The sequence below is a fragment of the Tachypleus tridentatus genome, chromosome 13 (assembly GCF_004210375.1).
Source record: "Tachypleus tridentatus isolate NWPU-2018 chromosome 13, ASM421037v1, whole genome shotgun sequence".
Lineage (NCBI taxonomy): Eukaryota > Metazoa > Arthropoda > Merostomata > Xiphosura > Limulidae > Tachypleus > Tachypleus tridentatus.
In genome coordinates, this window is record NC_134837.1 from 116026401 (window position 1) to 116042472 (window position 16072).

At 31.8% G+C, this 16072-nt stretch overlaps 1 protein-coding gene across 3 annotated transcripts; it reads right to left on the reverse strand.

Annotated features, from left to right (window-relative positions):
* Positions 1-1811: 1811 nt before the first annotated feature.
* On the reverse strand, positions 1812-13692 carry LOC143237675 (putative carbonic anhydrase 3). Of its 3 annotated transcripts, none has more exons than XM_076477183.1 (7): positions 13465-13686; positions 11477-11518; positions 9580-9738; positions 9298-9452; positions 7394-7483; positions 5676-5900; positions 1812-2357 (listed from the first exon to the last, which is right to left on the reverse strand). In XM_076477183.1, exons 1-7 carry the CDS (start codon positions 13514-13516, stop codon positions 2181-2183), a joined length of 900 nt encoding a protein of 299 aa, XP_076333298.1. In that variant the 5' UTR covers positions 13517-13686; the 3' UTR covers positions 1812-2180. The 3 variants fall into 3 exon arrangements, with proteins under 3 accessions (XP_076333298.1, XP_076333300.1, XP_076333299.1); XM_076477185.1 differs by lacking the exon at positions 1812-2357 and adding an exon at positions 6736-6760 and having other exon boundaries at positions 13465-13692; XM_076477184.1 differs by lacking the exon at positions 1812-2357 and adding an exon at positions 6736-6760 and having other exon boundaries at positions 7384-7483; positions 13465-13692.
* Positions 13693-16072: the final 2380 nt, after the last annotated feature.

Genomic DNA, 16072 nt, shown 5'->3' on the forward strand with positions numbered 1-16072 from the left:
AACAAATTGAATAGAAGAATGATATATAGGATGAAAGAAAGCAGGGAGTTGTTACAAATGGTCAAATAGGATTTTACATTTTATCTACAGAAATATTGTAAACAAATCTAAAGAGGTTATAGTTTCAATGATTAGACCGCATTTGGAGTTTTGTGTTCAATCTTGGGCTCCTTACCTTTTGAAAGGCATTGAATTATTGGACATTGTTCAGAAAAAGGGTACTGAAATGGTACTTGGGAAGGAGGGGTTGCCATATGAGGAGAGATTGAGATCCTTAAAACTGTTTTCTCTTGAAAAAAGAAAAGTTAGAGGGGATCTGATTGAAGTGTATAAGATTGTAAAAGGAATTGATAATGTTGATTCATCAACATTTTTCATACTTAACAGCAAGAACTATACAATTAGGGGACACAAATATTGATTTAGACAAGGTAGAAGCTGTCTTCAGCTAAGACAGTTTTATTTTTCTAACAGGTTGTTTTGTCTTTGGATATTGTGAATTTAAGTGAGTTTAGAAGAAAACTTGATAAGTACATGAATGATCAGGGATGATTTTAGGATTTTTAAAAAAATTTACTTATTTATAGTTTCAGTTTAGTTTAGAAGATGGAACAATTTAAATGGACCAATAGGTCACACTAAGTTCCGAAATGTTATGTTATGTTATGCAAACTTAATACTGTAATACAGAATGACATGATGAACGTCATATGAAAGATGAACGTCACTAGTGGGAAGGGGTCGGCACTCGTCTAATTTTATATTGATAGAATTCTTGAAAACAGTTTGCCTTTATTTTCAGCGTTGGTACTTTTATGTAAAGTACTTTGTAAAATTATTCATTCATGCAAAGTTTCCTCAGTTTGTTGCCATCTGCAATCATAAAACTTTCAAATGGGATTTTATATTTGGAATTTATGCAATATATTCCAAAGTGAGAAAGCTAAAATAATGCTGATATTATGAAAGTAAGTTAGGTTTTTGATGAAAATTAAAATATTTTAAATTGCATAAGTATTCAACCTCACTGCTATGGCAATTCTAGATTAATTCAGGTGCAAAATGTTACTTTGAAGGGTGAAAAAAAAAATAGAGTAATTGTCTTTCCCTGCGTGTAATCAAAGTGGTTTAACTTGACTTCAGAGTAAATGCATCTGTTCAAGCCACAACTCATATAGTGATTCGATAAACCAACCATGAAGACCAAGAACCTTTCCAAATAAATCAGGGATAAAGTTGTAGGAAAGTACAGACCAGGATAATGTTACAAGGAAATATCAAAGTCACTGATTATCTCTCTGAGTACTATTAAGTCCATCATTAAGAAGTAAAACGTGCTTTATACCATCAAGCAGGTCGCCCTTCCAAACTAAGTAGCCAGACAAGCAGAAAGCTGATTATGGATGTCACTGAAAGGTCAAAGACAAGCAAGTAAAATTATGAGTAGCATGAATAAACTGTCTTTTCTCGGAGCTGTGAAACAGTACGACCTAAGTACTAATAAAAGTAGAAGTTTCTTTATCTCAAAAATTCCACTTATTCTACTCACATATCTATCTATATACCGTAATGAAACTGGCCAAAAGTAAGTTTCAATCTTAGTATTTCAAGGTAAACCAATTAGGACTAAATGATCTTTTCAGTTTCTATGTTGCTATTGCTCTCCGGTGACTCAGTAATAAGACAAGGGTTATAACGCAAAAAATCGAGTGTCAATGCTTGCGGCGAACACAGTGCAGATAGACCATTGTGTAGCTTTCTTCTTAAACAAAGAAACAAGGTGCGATGAAATATTTATATTTCAGTACATATTACACAGTTGAAACAAGAAATTTTATTTCATTTTCCTAAATATGTTGTGATATCGTATTAACTTATACATTTTTTAAATTGATCTGTCTCTTTTATTGCTAAGTTTACACAATAATTTGCCTGGTTAGACAGCGCTAGGAAATACCTTACTTTTCACTCATTTTATTATATTATTCACAACCAAAATCAATATTCACAGTCACGGGTAAGAATCTGACTTATAACTTCTTAAATGACCGTTATAATAACACGAAAAAGAGCAACTTTCGTTTCAGTTCAGTGTTAAAATATGTTATTCAGTTAAATCATTCAATCGGTTTTTCTAAACGGCAGATGACCAGTATTTCCAGTAGTTTTTGCGACATATGTTAATGAATATAATATACACTTACAACTGCTACAAAAGAAGTCACAACTTTTATAATTTCAGGTAGTTGTTGAATTCCTGAATTATAACACTTCTCAACTGGTCGATCATTCAAATCCTGGATAGGACGAAAGTTGTTAACTAAGTCCGTTAGGTTTTCATTTCGGAATCTTTTTATCTGAAAGATGAGATCATATTAAAACAAAAATTATTAATCAAGTTTCATAGTCTTTTAATTTTACAGTTCACATAATTCTTGATAAATCCAAAAACATGAAAAGTATTATATCTCAAACAAAAAAAACCAAAACTGAAACCAATCATCTGACAATTATAGCACAATCACATATGCTGGAGCAGCTTCATTGACCACCAGAAAAACGTGATTTTTTTTTGTCCTTTGAAACGGGTGTTGAATCAAAATTTTGTGTTATAACTAGCTTAGTTTGGTAAATTTTTCCTTTTAATGGTAAGCTCCCATACATTAGAATTAATTGAACAATAATGCTTATGCTCATTAATTAAACTTTGCTTAGGCACTCCTAATAAGTTTTCATCTTTACAAAAGTCTGACACCCGGTATGGCCAGGTGGGTTAAGGCGTTCGACTCGTAATCTCAGGATCGCGGGTTCGAGTTCCCGTCGCATCATATATGCTCGCCCTTTCAGCCATTGGGGCGTTATAATGTGAAAGCCAATCCCACCATTCTTTGATAAAAGAGAAGCCCAAGAGTTGGCAGTGGGTGGTGATGACTAGCTGCCTTCCGTCTAGTCTTACACTGCTAAATTAGGGACAGCTAGCACAGATAGCCCTCATATAGCTTTGCGCTAAAATTTAAAAGAAAAATCTGAAAGCTTACAATAAATCTCTAAATCTACTTGACTCAGAAAATAAATAATTAGTGTTTTTTCTCAAAAGTTTAGATAGTACTTTGTCACAGTTTTTTACAAGGAAAGAAACATCATAGTATATATACACACACACATATGTACATATTATAATCTACGGATCACGTGATATTAAAGTGCAAAACAAAAAGTATGAAATGTTTTCTAAATAGGAGAAACTTATTACTTAAAACATTAACATTTTATAATAGATCACACAACACATTTCATAAACAGGACTCCTTTGTTAAACAAACTGGGCTACGTAACTGATCTATTTATTGCCCTTATAACTCAGTAAATTGTAAACAAACGTAGGAACAAATTGATGTTAAGTAGAATTATCAACATGTCATTATCTATTGTGTGTCACGATGTGACACATGCATGGCTAAGTAGGTATATTGACTGCGTAATCTTACTAATTAGTTAGGGTACGTCGGCTTTGGATAATTACTTTAGTCGCCATAGACATCAGTGTAGTTGCTACCGTTTTGGGATTTTATTACTAAACGTTCTCAAATCACACCGAGTTAATTTTTCAGATATAACTGACGTATGAACTTTATTTATTACTTCCCATTGTCCGTTCCATGTGTTTGGTTAAACGATGCATGTTAAAGCTGGATTGATTATTTATATTATATTATTTATCTTTTTAATTACACTTTACTTAGTTTTTGTACTAGCCCTGAAGAAGCGCAGAAAGAAAAAAAATAATATTTTTTTAAAAATTATAAACATTAAAATAGTCACAGCATTAATATTCTAGAGTCTAACATTTTACTGTTGAATTGAGGTATTTATTTATTTTTTATTAGTTATAATAAATTATTTTTAAATATTCATTTTGCCGTACTGTATAACTGACTCCTATAACTAAACAGTAACGTGTTATAGTACTTCATCATATATATATATCAGACTATTTTCAACTTTTCAGTGATTACGAAACCGATTGTGCAGTGTCGTTATTGTCAGTGGTTCCTTTGTAACTGATTTACTATTATTATTATTTACTTTTGTTTGTTTCAGTTTAATATGTTTAGAAATTCAAGTTCTGTTTGTTCTGAATTTCACGCAAAGCTACACAAGGGCTATCTGCGCTAGCTGTCCCTAATTTAGCACTGTAAGACTAGAGGGAAGGCAGCTAATCATCACCAATCACCACAAACTTTTGGGTTACTCTTTTACCAACGAATAGTGAGATTTACCGTTACAATATACCGCCCCCACGGCTGAAAGGACGAGCATGTTTGGTGTGACGGGGATTCGAACCTACGATCCTCAAATTACGAGTCGAACGCCTTAACCCACTTTGCCATAACTTATGTGAAGCAGACTATTATAAATAAATTAGGTTAGGTAAGGCAGTCATGAGTTAATATAGAGGTACCGATATAGATGTACTTGAAAATATTATTTACATGAAAATTACAAAAGACTGATAGTTTAACAGTATAAATTATTTAAAAGAATTAAAAATATAACTAATAAAACTGAAAAAGAACGAATAGTTGTTTTTGTTAGCGACAAAACTATACGATGCGCTATGTATACTGTATTTTCAGTATAGTCAGCTTCAAAGATGGCTACTCTATTTGCAGTATCCATAAAAAAAAACCTTTTGCTGTATTTTAAACTATGGCTTAAAGATTTCTGTTGTGAAGATAGCCTAGACTTTTTTTGTAACGTTTTAGACGTTAGTGTAACATGGCCGAAATCGAAACAGCTGCGCCATGTCTGAAAGAATAGGAACCCTATACCTAAACAAATGATATGCGACATCAATATAGTTGCAATAATAAGCTAATAATTACTATGATGCATGTGTCATGCAGGGGCGTAGATCCTGGGGGTGGGGGTATGGTGCATACAATCATCCCCCCCTACAGTTTGGTCTGTTGAACTGTTTTATTGCATCACAGGCCTACAAATTGTGTGTTTGTTCTTGTGATTTTCGTGTTCTTACCAATAGAATTGCATAATTAGTCCTAGATGTAGGCCTTTTTAGTAGCCGAAATGTACATCTTTAATATAGGTGTGCTTCTAAGCTTTTCGATCTAAGCGATAGTTCGTAAGTATCAGTCAGTAGGCCTAAGTATACATGCAAGTATCATGGCAACAAGAATACTCTGTGACTGCATATTTACAGCTTTCAGGTTCACGTAATCAGAAATTACCAATTTGCAAGTTGAACAGTCCACATAAGTGGTTGCAAAATTCATCCCCCCCATCGGGTGTAAAAAAATCTACGCTCCTGGTGTCATGCCTGTCATATAAACATTAAATTACATCCACTGCCTGCACGCAGCTCTATAGGTATACATGTAATAGATTACGTAATTATATAAACCAGAAACAGCATTAAGACTACTTGGTATCAAAAGTTACACAGCCCCTATTATTTACCAGGTAGTCAAATAAATTAAGAAACTACAATGCACAATGATACGTTTAGTAATATTGTCCACGTTTTATTGTATTACTCACTACCATTTTTTTTTCTGTCGGCTAGCAAAAGAATAATAAATAATAGTAAAGAAGAACATGTGGGCAACTTCTGCTATGAATCTTTACCATGGTTCATGATAATGAAAACAACAAACCTGTTCAATCCCAATGGTCACGGGATTCGCAAACACTGTCCATATGACAGATTCACTACAAGGAGGTGTAGTCAAAGAACCCTGGTATCTGTAGTATGATGTATTTGTTGGAAGCAAGGCCTGCAGAATAACATCGCTGGACAAGCTATTATATGAGCCGTTCCCAAAAACAAATTCCAGATTTTCAGAGAAAGCTGAGAAGGCGTTGTTGTCGTTGTCGTCAATCTTTGTTAACGTTGAAAAAGATTTTTAATAAAATAATTTAATAACATGACTTAATATAGAGATACTTATACAGATGTACTTGAAAATATTATTTACATGTAAGTTACAAAAGACTGATATTTTAACAGTAAAAATTATTTAAAAGAATTAAAAAGATGATAACTACTGAAACTGGAAAAGAACGAATAGTCGTTTTTGTTAGCCACAAAACTACACGATGTGTTATCTGTGCTGTGCGTATTACGAATATCGAAACCAGATTTTTAACGTCGTAAGTCTGCAGACTAACCGCTGAGCCACTGAGGGCCTAAAAAGATTTTTTACTGTAAATACAACATAACCAAGCAAAAGAAGATATTGAATCAGGAAGGTGTATCATTCATTTTAGGTATTCTGAAAACCATTTGTTATAAAACACTGTAGATCGCTAATATGGTTCTTAACTTTTGGGAAATGTTAGAGGTATTGCAACTGTGCCTTTACTGATCTTTCTGTTTATAACAGAATTTAATAGTTAATCTACAACGGGCTATAATTACTTAATGGAAAACACGATTAAAAATATTTAGTCACAATACGCTGGACTTAAAGTTTTAAGTACTAAAATGAGAATAATAAACACAAAATATATGAGTGCACAAATAGAGAATATAAATAGAATTTCAGGAAATCGATTTCGGGTTTAAACATTTAAGGTGTATTTATATCTTAAGATGAAATAAGTCTATGAATATGAAAAGTACAAACTACTTTTAATTCAACAAAATGTTATCATCACCGACCAAACAGATTCTGTAACTTGTCCACATAAAAATAACACGTGCAGTAATCTCACCGTGCTTTTCCAGCGTATAAAACACCTGAAATTGTTACATGACTCTATTAGTAAGTTTTGATTTCTTTTTTGATACTTAAAAACATTTTCATGTCAATAGCAATTGTTATGTTAATTTAACACCAAAGGAACATCTCGTATAGAAATTAAACCTAAACTTTACATTTATCAATACACTTTTACAATTACGTCTAATATCTGTGTTTAAAGATGCATTTTCAGAAGCCGACGTCGTGTTACTGTAATTATACAAGTTTAGCCGAAATGAAGAGTTCTAATACTATATAACTATAGCAGGAAAAAAGATACGTCTGAACATTACTTCACCACATGTTTAATATGAAATGTACAATTACTTAGATAAAAGGAATGTCAAAATAATAATCACACAAATATTTTAACTAAAATGTAAATTGCTATGCAATTAGGCCTAAAGAATTTCGTTGCTTCATTAGCTTTAGTTTTTTTTCATTACAATAGTGAGTATACGTTTTTGTATTTATTTTGGACAATCAAAGAAACTATATAGTGAAAAGTGAACATGAAAGTACGTCAGGTCGTGAGAAATATTTATTTTTAATGAAAATGCAACTATTTGCAGTAGAAACAATGATATTAATTAACTGGATATATAGAAAGTGTACTCACTAAGTCTTACCTCAATGAAAACAGCAAGAACAGCCAGGCCATCTTCGTGTTTATAAACTTCATCTTTTTCATAATTTGAATTATAGTGGACAAGGTGCATCTATGGAAAATAATAAAAAACTCTTTTGTAGTGTTACACTACAAACTCACAGTGTAAACTATGTAAACATGTGGTTGTATTTTGCTACATGCTAAAACGGATGGCATTACCATGGTATCTACCGTCTATATATTTTGTTTTTGTTTAATATTTGTTACTAGTACTTTATGTGTAAGTTCCTAACTATGACTTTATCTTAAAATAAATACAAGTTTGTTTGTTTTTTGTAAAATCAAAATTAATTTAGAGATACATAGGAGTTTTATCTTGAAAGTTAAAATATTTACATCATCTCGTTGTTAAAAAGTTTATTTTCATGTTTTATTTATACAGACACCTCTATGTACTTTATTTAATGAATATATATATATATATAAACTGTTGTAGCCGTCAAAAAGCGTGATGATACCCACACTTGTATTTCACATTTTGCAACAGCGGGAAAAAAATGTTCCTCTTTTAACTTCATACAGTTTAATACTTTCAAGTTTGAGATAACTAATAAAATATTAAAATAAATGTCTTTTGTTGTTGTTTTCTCACGTATCTAAAATCAACTTGACACAAATAGAGTTATGTGAATGTAATAATGAGAGTTAATTAGCGTGTGTAATGTATTGTATATCATAATGAAATTATTTATTTTTGTTAAACTGTCTACGTGTACTGACACGAAACGTGTTTGTCGAGCATAAGACTAAGTATGATACAACAGATAAATCGTTTTATTTTATTTTATTGGAATTAAAGTCTAAAGTTTGATGTGGCTGATTGGGAAGAATATATTTTTTTATATGTAATATACAAGGTGTTTCTTTCTCTTAGTTTAGGAAAGTAAATACATATTTTGTGTTTATGAAAATGTAAAAAAAGAAAAAATATCTTAGCATATGTGTTCATACACAACATGCAAGTGACTGGCTTTGGATTGCCGTTTTCTTCTTTAGTCGCACACTATCAAGGATCATTCATGTTGTGGGTATGTTTGGATCTTTCTTTAAGTTTCTATTAACATCTTTTATGGTCATATCGGACATAGAAAAATTTAGAAATACTTGAATATTGTATCTAATTATGATGAGGAAACTGAATGCATCTAAAGAGATTTGACTTTACCCAAGCAATTATGCATTGATCGATTATCTCAGTTTTCTTCATGTTATTTACCTTACCTAAATTGTTTTTTTTTTTTTAAGAGCTAGAAATTTGTCAATTGGCGATTAAGGTGATTTAATTGTCTTACATCTACTCAGTTGTTGTGCTTTATCATTATTATGAAACTTTATGACCAGTCCCTTTCTTCAATTTACTCACATCAGTATACAAGTTTTCTCTGCAATATGTTTTCTACCAAAGCTCTCGTTAGAGTGCTTATGGTGAGAAATAAGTATACTGGAAATATTTATAAATTACCAAGAGCTTTCAAGTTCAAACACTATATTATTTAACAATTATTCTTTCACTCTTTCACATCAAGTTTGCTACTGCATATTGTCAGTATGAATTTGATTTGTAAACTTAAGATGAATCAAATTAAATAATTATCATGTTCTGTATACCTTACTTTTTATAAGCGGAAAAGTGAATAACGAATCATTTCACCACAGAAATCTATGTATGTTGTAAATAAACAATATACAGGATCCCTAAACGTGAACATAATATTTAAACAATTACTTAGCTCTTACTTCCATGTTCCCCGCTAGTACAGCAGTAAGTCTATGGATTTACAACGCTAAAATCAGAGGTTTGATTCCCCTCGGTGGGCTCAGCAGATAGCCCGATATGGCTTTGTTATAAGAAAACACACTTACTTCCATAGGATACACTTTGTTGTTCAACGTATGTTCAGAACCTTTTGAATCTTCACTACCCCAGTGAAAATGGAGCTGTTGGAACATATATTCTGATTTTAAGCCACCAGCTTGGATATTTGGTACGTTTGAATCGTCTTCAATGTCCAGTTTAACTGTAGATAAGAAGAGTACTTTACTAAATACTTTTTGGTATTTCTTTAATGAATATTTTGAAACACGCGGTATCATTTCAAGGTATGCTTTGAAAAAGCATATCTACTTGAGTTACGGAAAATTTACCTGAATGGCCATTGTTAACCAAGGTTGGATTATTCAAAGCTTTGTCATAATTCACAAACTTTATGTCTCTCAGGTTTTTGTTTATTTTGACCTCACTGTCGTCAATGTTGATTGGAGACTGTTGTTTTCCTTTGCACGTTTGAGGCCAGTTCTTAGGCCCTAGATGGAGAGCAAAGAGATATGTATTACAATATGTTTATTCCATTGTGCTTGATAAAAGAAAAAGTATGGACGAATGAAATTTTTAAGATAATGATTTTAAGGGTGGTGGACTCTTAATCTCAGGGTCAAGAGTTCAAATCCCCGTTGCCAGATATGATTGTTCTGATTAGGTGCCAGCTGGGCTAGCCACCTGGCTGTAAAACTTTTCGGCTTACAAAAATACCGGCCAACCACCCCAGATTTGTTGAAATTAAAGTTGTGACGGAAAAACAACAACATTAAACATCATTTCTTACAAAATCCATTTGTAATTTTGTTATTACAATTAACATATAAAATCTCATAGTTCTAAGAAAAGCATAATTCTATATTGTCCATATAAAACAGCATTAAATAAATATCTAAAAGCTTTATTAAGTACAAAGGTAAATATTTGTTCGAAACTAGTTTTAGGATATCTCATAATGGATGATTTAATTCATTAACTTGCTGTTATTCGTACATCGTGGTATATTTGTTTTTATCACTTTTCTATCGATCACATGTATTGAAGCATTCCTATAATTGATTCTCTTTGTCACTCAACAGTAATTTCACAGGCTTACGACGCTAAAAGTCAGGTATCGATACCCATGTTGGGCAGAGCACACATAGTTCATTGTGTAGTTTTGCGCTTAACAACAAAGAAACCAGTTTCTGTTGTTTATAATGTCTTATATATTTCTTGAACAGATTTTACTTTTCGCTGCAGTAGTAGTTTTTACCTCATTGTGTTGTTGTGTTTCTAGAAATAAATACTCAAAGATAGAAAAACGTAATTTTATCTTTGCAGTTCCCATAAACATAATTAATCCACAGGATATCTTATCAATATGTGTTAAAGCCGATTTAGCGACTTATCGTGATAGAGGAAAGTAAATACCTTACGTAATATATATGATTACTGAGGAGACTTTAAATATGTGTTACGATAACTCTGGAGACTATGTGAATACAATATGCAAACTTTATAAAATACACAAATATTTTTGTTTTTATAAGAACACCATTTCGTACTTTTAATTATCAAAGTCTGAATCATAGTGGCGTCACCAATTCAGAGAAATATCTTGAGAACAAATTATTCCCTTCGGTGGACACAGTAGATAGCCCGTTGTGGCTTTACTATAAAAACACACACACACGAGTACAAATATTAATACTTTTGTAACACAACTGATTTTTTGCATATAACAGACTTGTACATTAATTAAAGCTTATCATTTATCGTATAGATAGATAAACGTAGCAAATTCTGAATCATAATCAACATTTCTAGGCCAATCCCTTGCAAATTCAGTTACTATCTTCATCTTTAAGCGTTTCTCCCTTTTGCTTTTATGATGTAGCTGTACTTGAGGTGATAAACTTAAAAAATAAAATGTCACAATTACAACTGTACACGTTACTTCAAGTAATCAACAGAATAATGCTGATTTACGATATGAAGCGTTGATAATATCTAAATGATAATAACTTATGAATTTTCTTTAAACTATTTTATCAACTATCAAAATTATTCAATCACAAAAAGAACCTTATCTTTTATACGCTATATTTTACATAAGATAACTAATAGAGTTATACTTTTAATGGGCGTGTCTGTATCTGTTTTCTGCCTACTTTTAATGTTTGAAGATAATATAATTCAAACAAGAACAATTTATCACAAATATACATAAGTCAAAATACATACCGTCATCTCCCTCGTAGCTCCAGCCAACAGCGAGATGTCTATCTGACGAAACATAAAACGTTTATTGATTATCATTAATACCATAAAACTTTGCTTTACAGAAGTTGTTCCTATTTTATGACAAAGTTGTCTCATCGTTTGTGAACTGCTGTAAGACTAACGAATATTTTTAATTGGACAATTTATTTCTATTTTAATACAAAACTATTTCATCAGTGGTGATTATCGTGAAACTGGTAGATGTAAGTAAGTGGACTATTAAAACAAAATCTGACGATAAAGGCAATTATCTGATGTATTTATGCTAAAAATGGTTATTAAACATTTCGAAACTATACATTGATATCTTGAGATAATAATAAAGTACTTAATTAACCTGTTTTTAATTGTTGTTGTTTTTTTATTTTGAATTTTAGATCACTTTGGAAAACCTGGACAGATTCATTCCGTAAACAGAACAGAATTTAAATTAATATTGTTTGTTTTACACTTGGGCATAACATTTACTAAATAATTAAGATAAGATGCTTGTACAATTACACAAATATGTTTACCCAGCTAGTATGTAACGCAGTTTGATTAAACTATATGATTGGTTTCACATTTCTTTTCGTTGTGTGACATAAATAAAACAAGTTCCACATTTTATATCGATTTTGCAATTACATGTTTTATTTCATTTTACAAAAGGAAAAAACACAATAAAGAAGTAATTTAAGTTATTCCTTTTAAAATTAACAAAAATTTTAGCTACTATTTTACTCCTTAAAATCTGATAATATGATGGATGACGTAAGCGAGAAATGTTTTTTTTATGCCTGAAAATTAAAATGCTTGAAATTTTCGATTAAATCATGTTATAATTTAATTTATGGAATACGTTATGTTGTATGTGAAGACCAGGTAATGTTGAAGTACTAGCATGTCACTCTTATTATAAATATTAACATTATTTTTGTCCTTACGATTGAATAGCGAGAGGTTTACAAATTTACACCTCTAAAATTTGGGGTTCGATTCCCTGAAGTGGACACAGCAGATACCCAAATGTAGCTTTGCTTTAAAATAAACACATTCTTTTTTTATGGTGTTTATTACTTGATAAAAACGATAAGTCTACAGTAAAAAAAAGAAACTAATGTTTGAATATAACAACAAAGGGTTAAGAGAAAAGGAAGTCCACAAAAATTTACTACTTTTATCTTTTTATAGTTTTACTCTTCTTCATTGTGAAAGGACACTGACTTTTATTAACAATTTCACTTCTCTACACTTTAAGTTTCACTGTCCAACATTGTAACGATTTCATATACCTATACTTCAAGTTACAGTACTCTTACATTATAGCAATCACTACCCACCACTGTAACAACTGTACTTACCTACACGCTAACAGTTTCAACACTTTTACATTATAACAGTGCCACTACTTACCACTATTTTACTAAAGCAATGTTCGAACAATAAATACTTTTGTGGAAGATGCAGTGACAGTCTACGAGAAGTAACAAACATTCTAAAAGTACTAGCAAAATATCTGCTGTTCAAAAGTGACTCAGAAAATGTGATATCCTTCTTAAAATTTAGGTTTATTCACATCGCCAGTGTGATGTAATTAATAATTAAATACTATAAGAACTCTGTGTACAATTATATAATAAAAACATGTGTATAACCTATGAGACAGTGCGTGTTATGCAAATAAGGAGAAAAAGATGTAATTTAATAGATCAAAAAGAACATTTTTTCCGCATATTATAAAGTAATCAAACTGTTGAAATATCTGTAACTAATTGTCAGAGACACCATATTATTTGTGAACCATATAATGCTTAAAACTAAACATACTTAGATAACTCTAAGTCTAAATCAAATTTCTGAAGTAGAACATTACGAGTGGCAACACCTCTTCAACAATGAATATTGTAACCTGAAGATAACAAGTTTATCCTGTTTCATCTAAATCCTCAATAAAAAAAATTGCTTACCAGCGTCAGGAGAGCAGATGAAGAAGAGAAGACTAAGGCTTACCAACAGCATGTTAATTACTACCTTTGATACAAGATGTTTCAGAAGAAAAAAGCAACGACCGGTAGAATGTGATGAAGTAATAGTAATGTATTACTTAGAATAACTTGAGATGGGATTACGGCTGACAATATTTGCCTTAACGTAATTACTGTGTTCTGTCTGTTACAAGTATTTATCTTTTTGTGATAACTACCTTAATTCCACGCATGCTTACAAACTGTTGTTATCTACGCACTTGAACTGAAACATATCCACTTCACAAGGACCAGTCTTCTTTCTCCAGACACATTTCCACACAGGAATACTCAGAAAAGTTTCTGTTTGTGTCAACTAAACACTACGTATGGTTAGAACTATAATCAAAAACAATTGGCGAAACAGTAACCAACTGATAAGTATTAAGTCCAAAATAAAATGAGATTCTTAAGATATACATGCAAAAGTAGACAACAAAAGCTCGACCAAAAGGAAAGAGGCTAACATAGTAGTTTTACTGTGAAATAAATAAAATATTTTACTTATAACTAACAATGTCAACACCAGCTTCTCTTGTTTTGAACAGCAGCTTTCAAAATTCAAAGTACGGGATTAATACCACATAAATCTGCTATGGGTTAAGACTATAATGATTCTGATTATGTACTGATGTTTTGGGCTATGTTCAGTATTGACCAGTATTTCCCTACGTCAAGAGGCCAGCTTAACCAACGAAGGAAAGGAAAACACAGTTTCTTATCATTTTTAACGTAAATTCAATATGTCAGACGTCGGGAAAACGTAAGTAACAACTCATCTAGTTTACTGGATTAAAACGGAATCAGACTTATCTGCTCTAGCTTTGACCATGAGAGACCGCCAACAACAAAGTAAGTGTTGTTTACAGCCGGATTAATCTTATATACGTAGAACATCTGTCTAAGTACATAGGACGTCTGTCTAAGCACTGGAATTGCGTAAAAAAACAACAAACTCACTTGAATATAACTGGATAAAGATGTATTAGTTTTCTATGCTAGGAAAGTATTACAGCTGTAATATATGCAAACTACATAATAATTTAAAAATCAACAGATAAGTAAAATGATTTGTAACATGTTGTTTCTAATACTATATTGATGATCAATTATTATACATGATACTGTTTTTGTATTGGTTAAAATCCAGCAAAAACAGAGTCTAAGCATAATTTTTTATGCTAAGACTCTTTACTGTTGATGTTAAATAGGTGAGAGTGCTGGTTAGCCATGTGGTAGAGCTCCAGGAATCTACGAGCAAGGTTCAAATTCGTGCGATACCACAAAATATTATCTGTTTTAAAGAGTGATAGTAATGACGAGAAACCCACTTGAAGTAAAATGTATTCTAAAACGACTGGTACGAGTATTAAAACTTTAATTAAAATAAAATGGAGAACAACTTTTCGACCTTCTTAGGTCATCTTTAGGTTAACAAAGAGAGTTAAACTGACCGTTACTGGGCACATATATCAGGATGTGCCCAGAAACAGTCAGTTTCAAACTCTCTTTGTGAAGAAGGTAGTAGTCACTAGAGTTCTAAGACAAGAGATATTTTAGATGCAAAGGCTGGAGACCACTAGGGTGTTTCTTGTATTGCAGAGGGAAAACTAACTATACCAAAGAGAATTTCTTAAGAGAGAACTGTAAGTTATTCTTTTTAGAGAAGTAATTCTGTATATATCTGACCCTCTCACAGAGACTGATATAAAGATAATAAATATAAGCTGGTTTTTATGATTTAATTCACGAAGTAGACTAAACTTTCTGTATTACTTAACACTTCAGCAAAGTTCTTCATTGATGCATTGGCTGAACACCTCAGTCAATAAGCCATTTCAAGAATTCTTTGCTACAAAGTTGTAGAAAGTATTGTGTGTGGTGAAGAGTTTATCATTAGCAGAACAAGTTTATGAGGCTACACAAAAGTGAGCTATAGTGTCGTTTATCTGTCCTATGTCATAATGGTATACAGAGCAGAAAAGCAATGATTTGTTGGTTTTTCACAATCTTATTAACATTTGGATATGAAACATAGCTTCCAGTGGATGTGATGCATGGCTTCACCTACCAGTGTAATTGTGTTATAGTGTCTTCAAGAATATGAGGAGTGGTTAATTTCTGTGATTAATTGATACTCATGTATTTACACATCAAGTTTGATAAAACCACTTTATAATAAACGAGAAATTACAAAAAGTTAGTGAAAGAATGAAAGTTCAAGCTTGGAGACTTGGTTTGGTTTTGGTGCTTGATTTCGGCTAATTGGTTCTTATCTTGTTTTCAGACAGCTCATTCTGTGTTGTTAAGGACTACAGTGGTGCATTTGAACATAGACCGTTTAAGGCTGTATGCTACTGGTGAACTACATTTACACTGGTTGGGTCAGGAATAACGAGCTGAATAGAACAACAAGGAAAGTATGTTGGTACGAAAAAATACTTACATTACGTACTGACCATCCATGAGAAGCTAGATACAGAAATGTAAGTATAGGTGTGTTTTAACGTCTCTGATGGTTGACCAAGATGCCAGTGTTAGCTTCCTATGA

Bases quoted from the DNA above. Each gene is read 5' to 3' on its own strand.
- LOC143237675 (XM_076477183.1), bottom strand. From the start codon at position 13,516: ATGCTGTTGGTAAGCCTTAGTCTTCTCTTCTTCATCTGCTCTCCTGAC. The intron at 9,739-11,476 runs GTATGTATTTTG...CTCTCCATCTAG, and splicing joins GAGCTACGAGGGAGATGACG to GGCCTAAGAACTGGCCTCAA. The intron at 2,358-5,675 runs GTTTGTTGTTTT...CTCATCTTTCAG, and splicing joins TGACCATTGGGATTGAACAG to ATAAAAAGATTCCGAAATGA.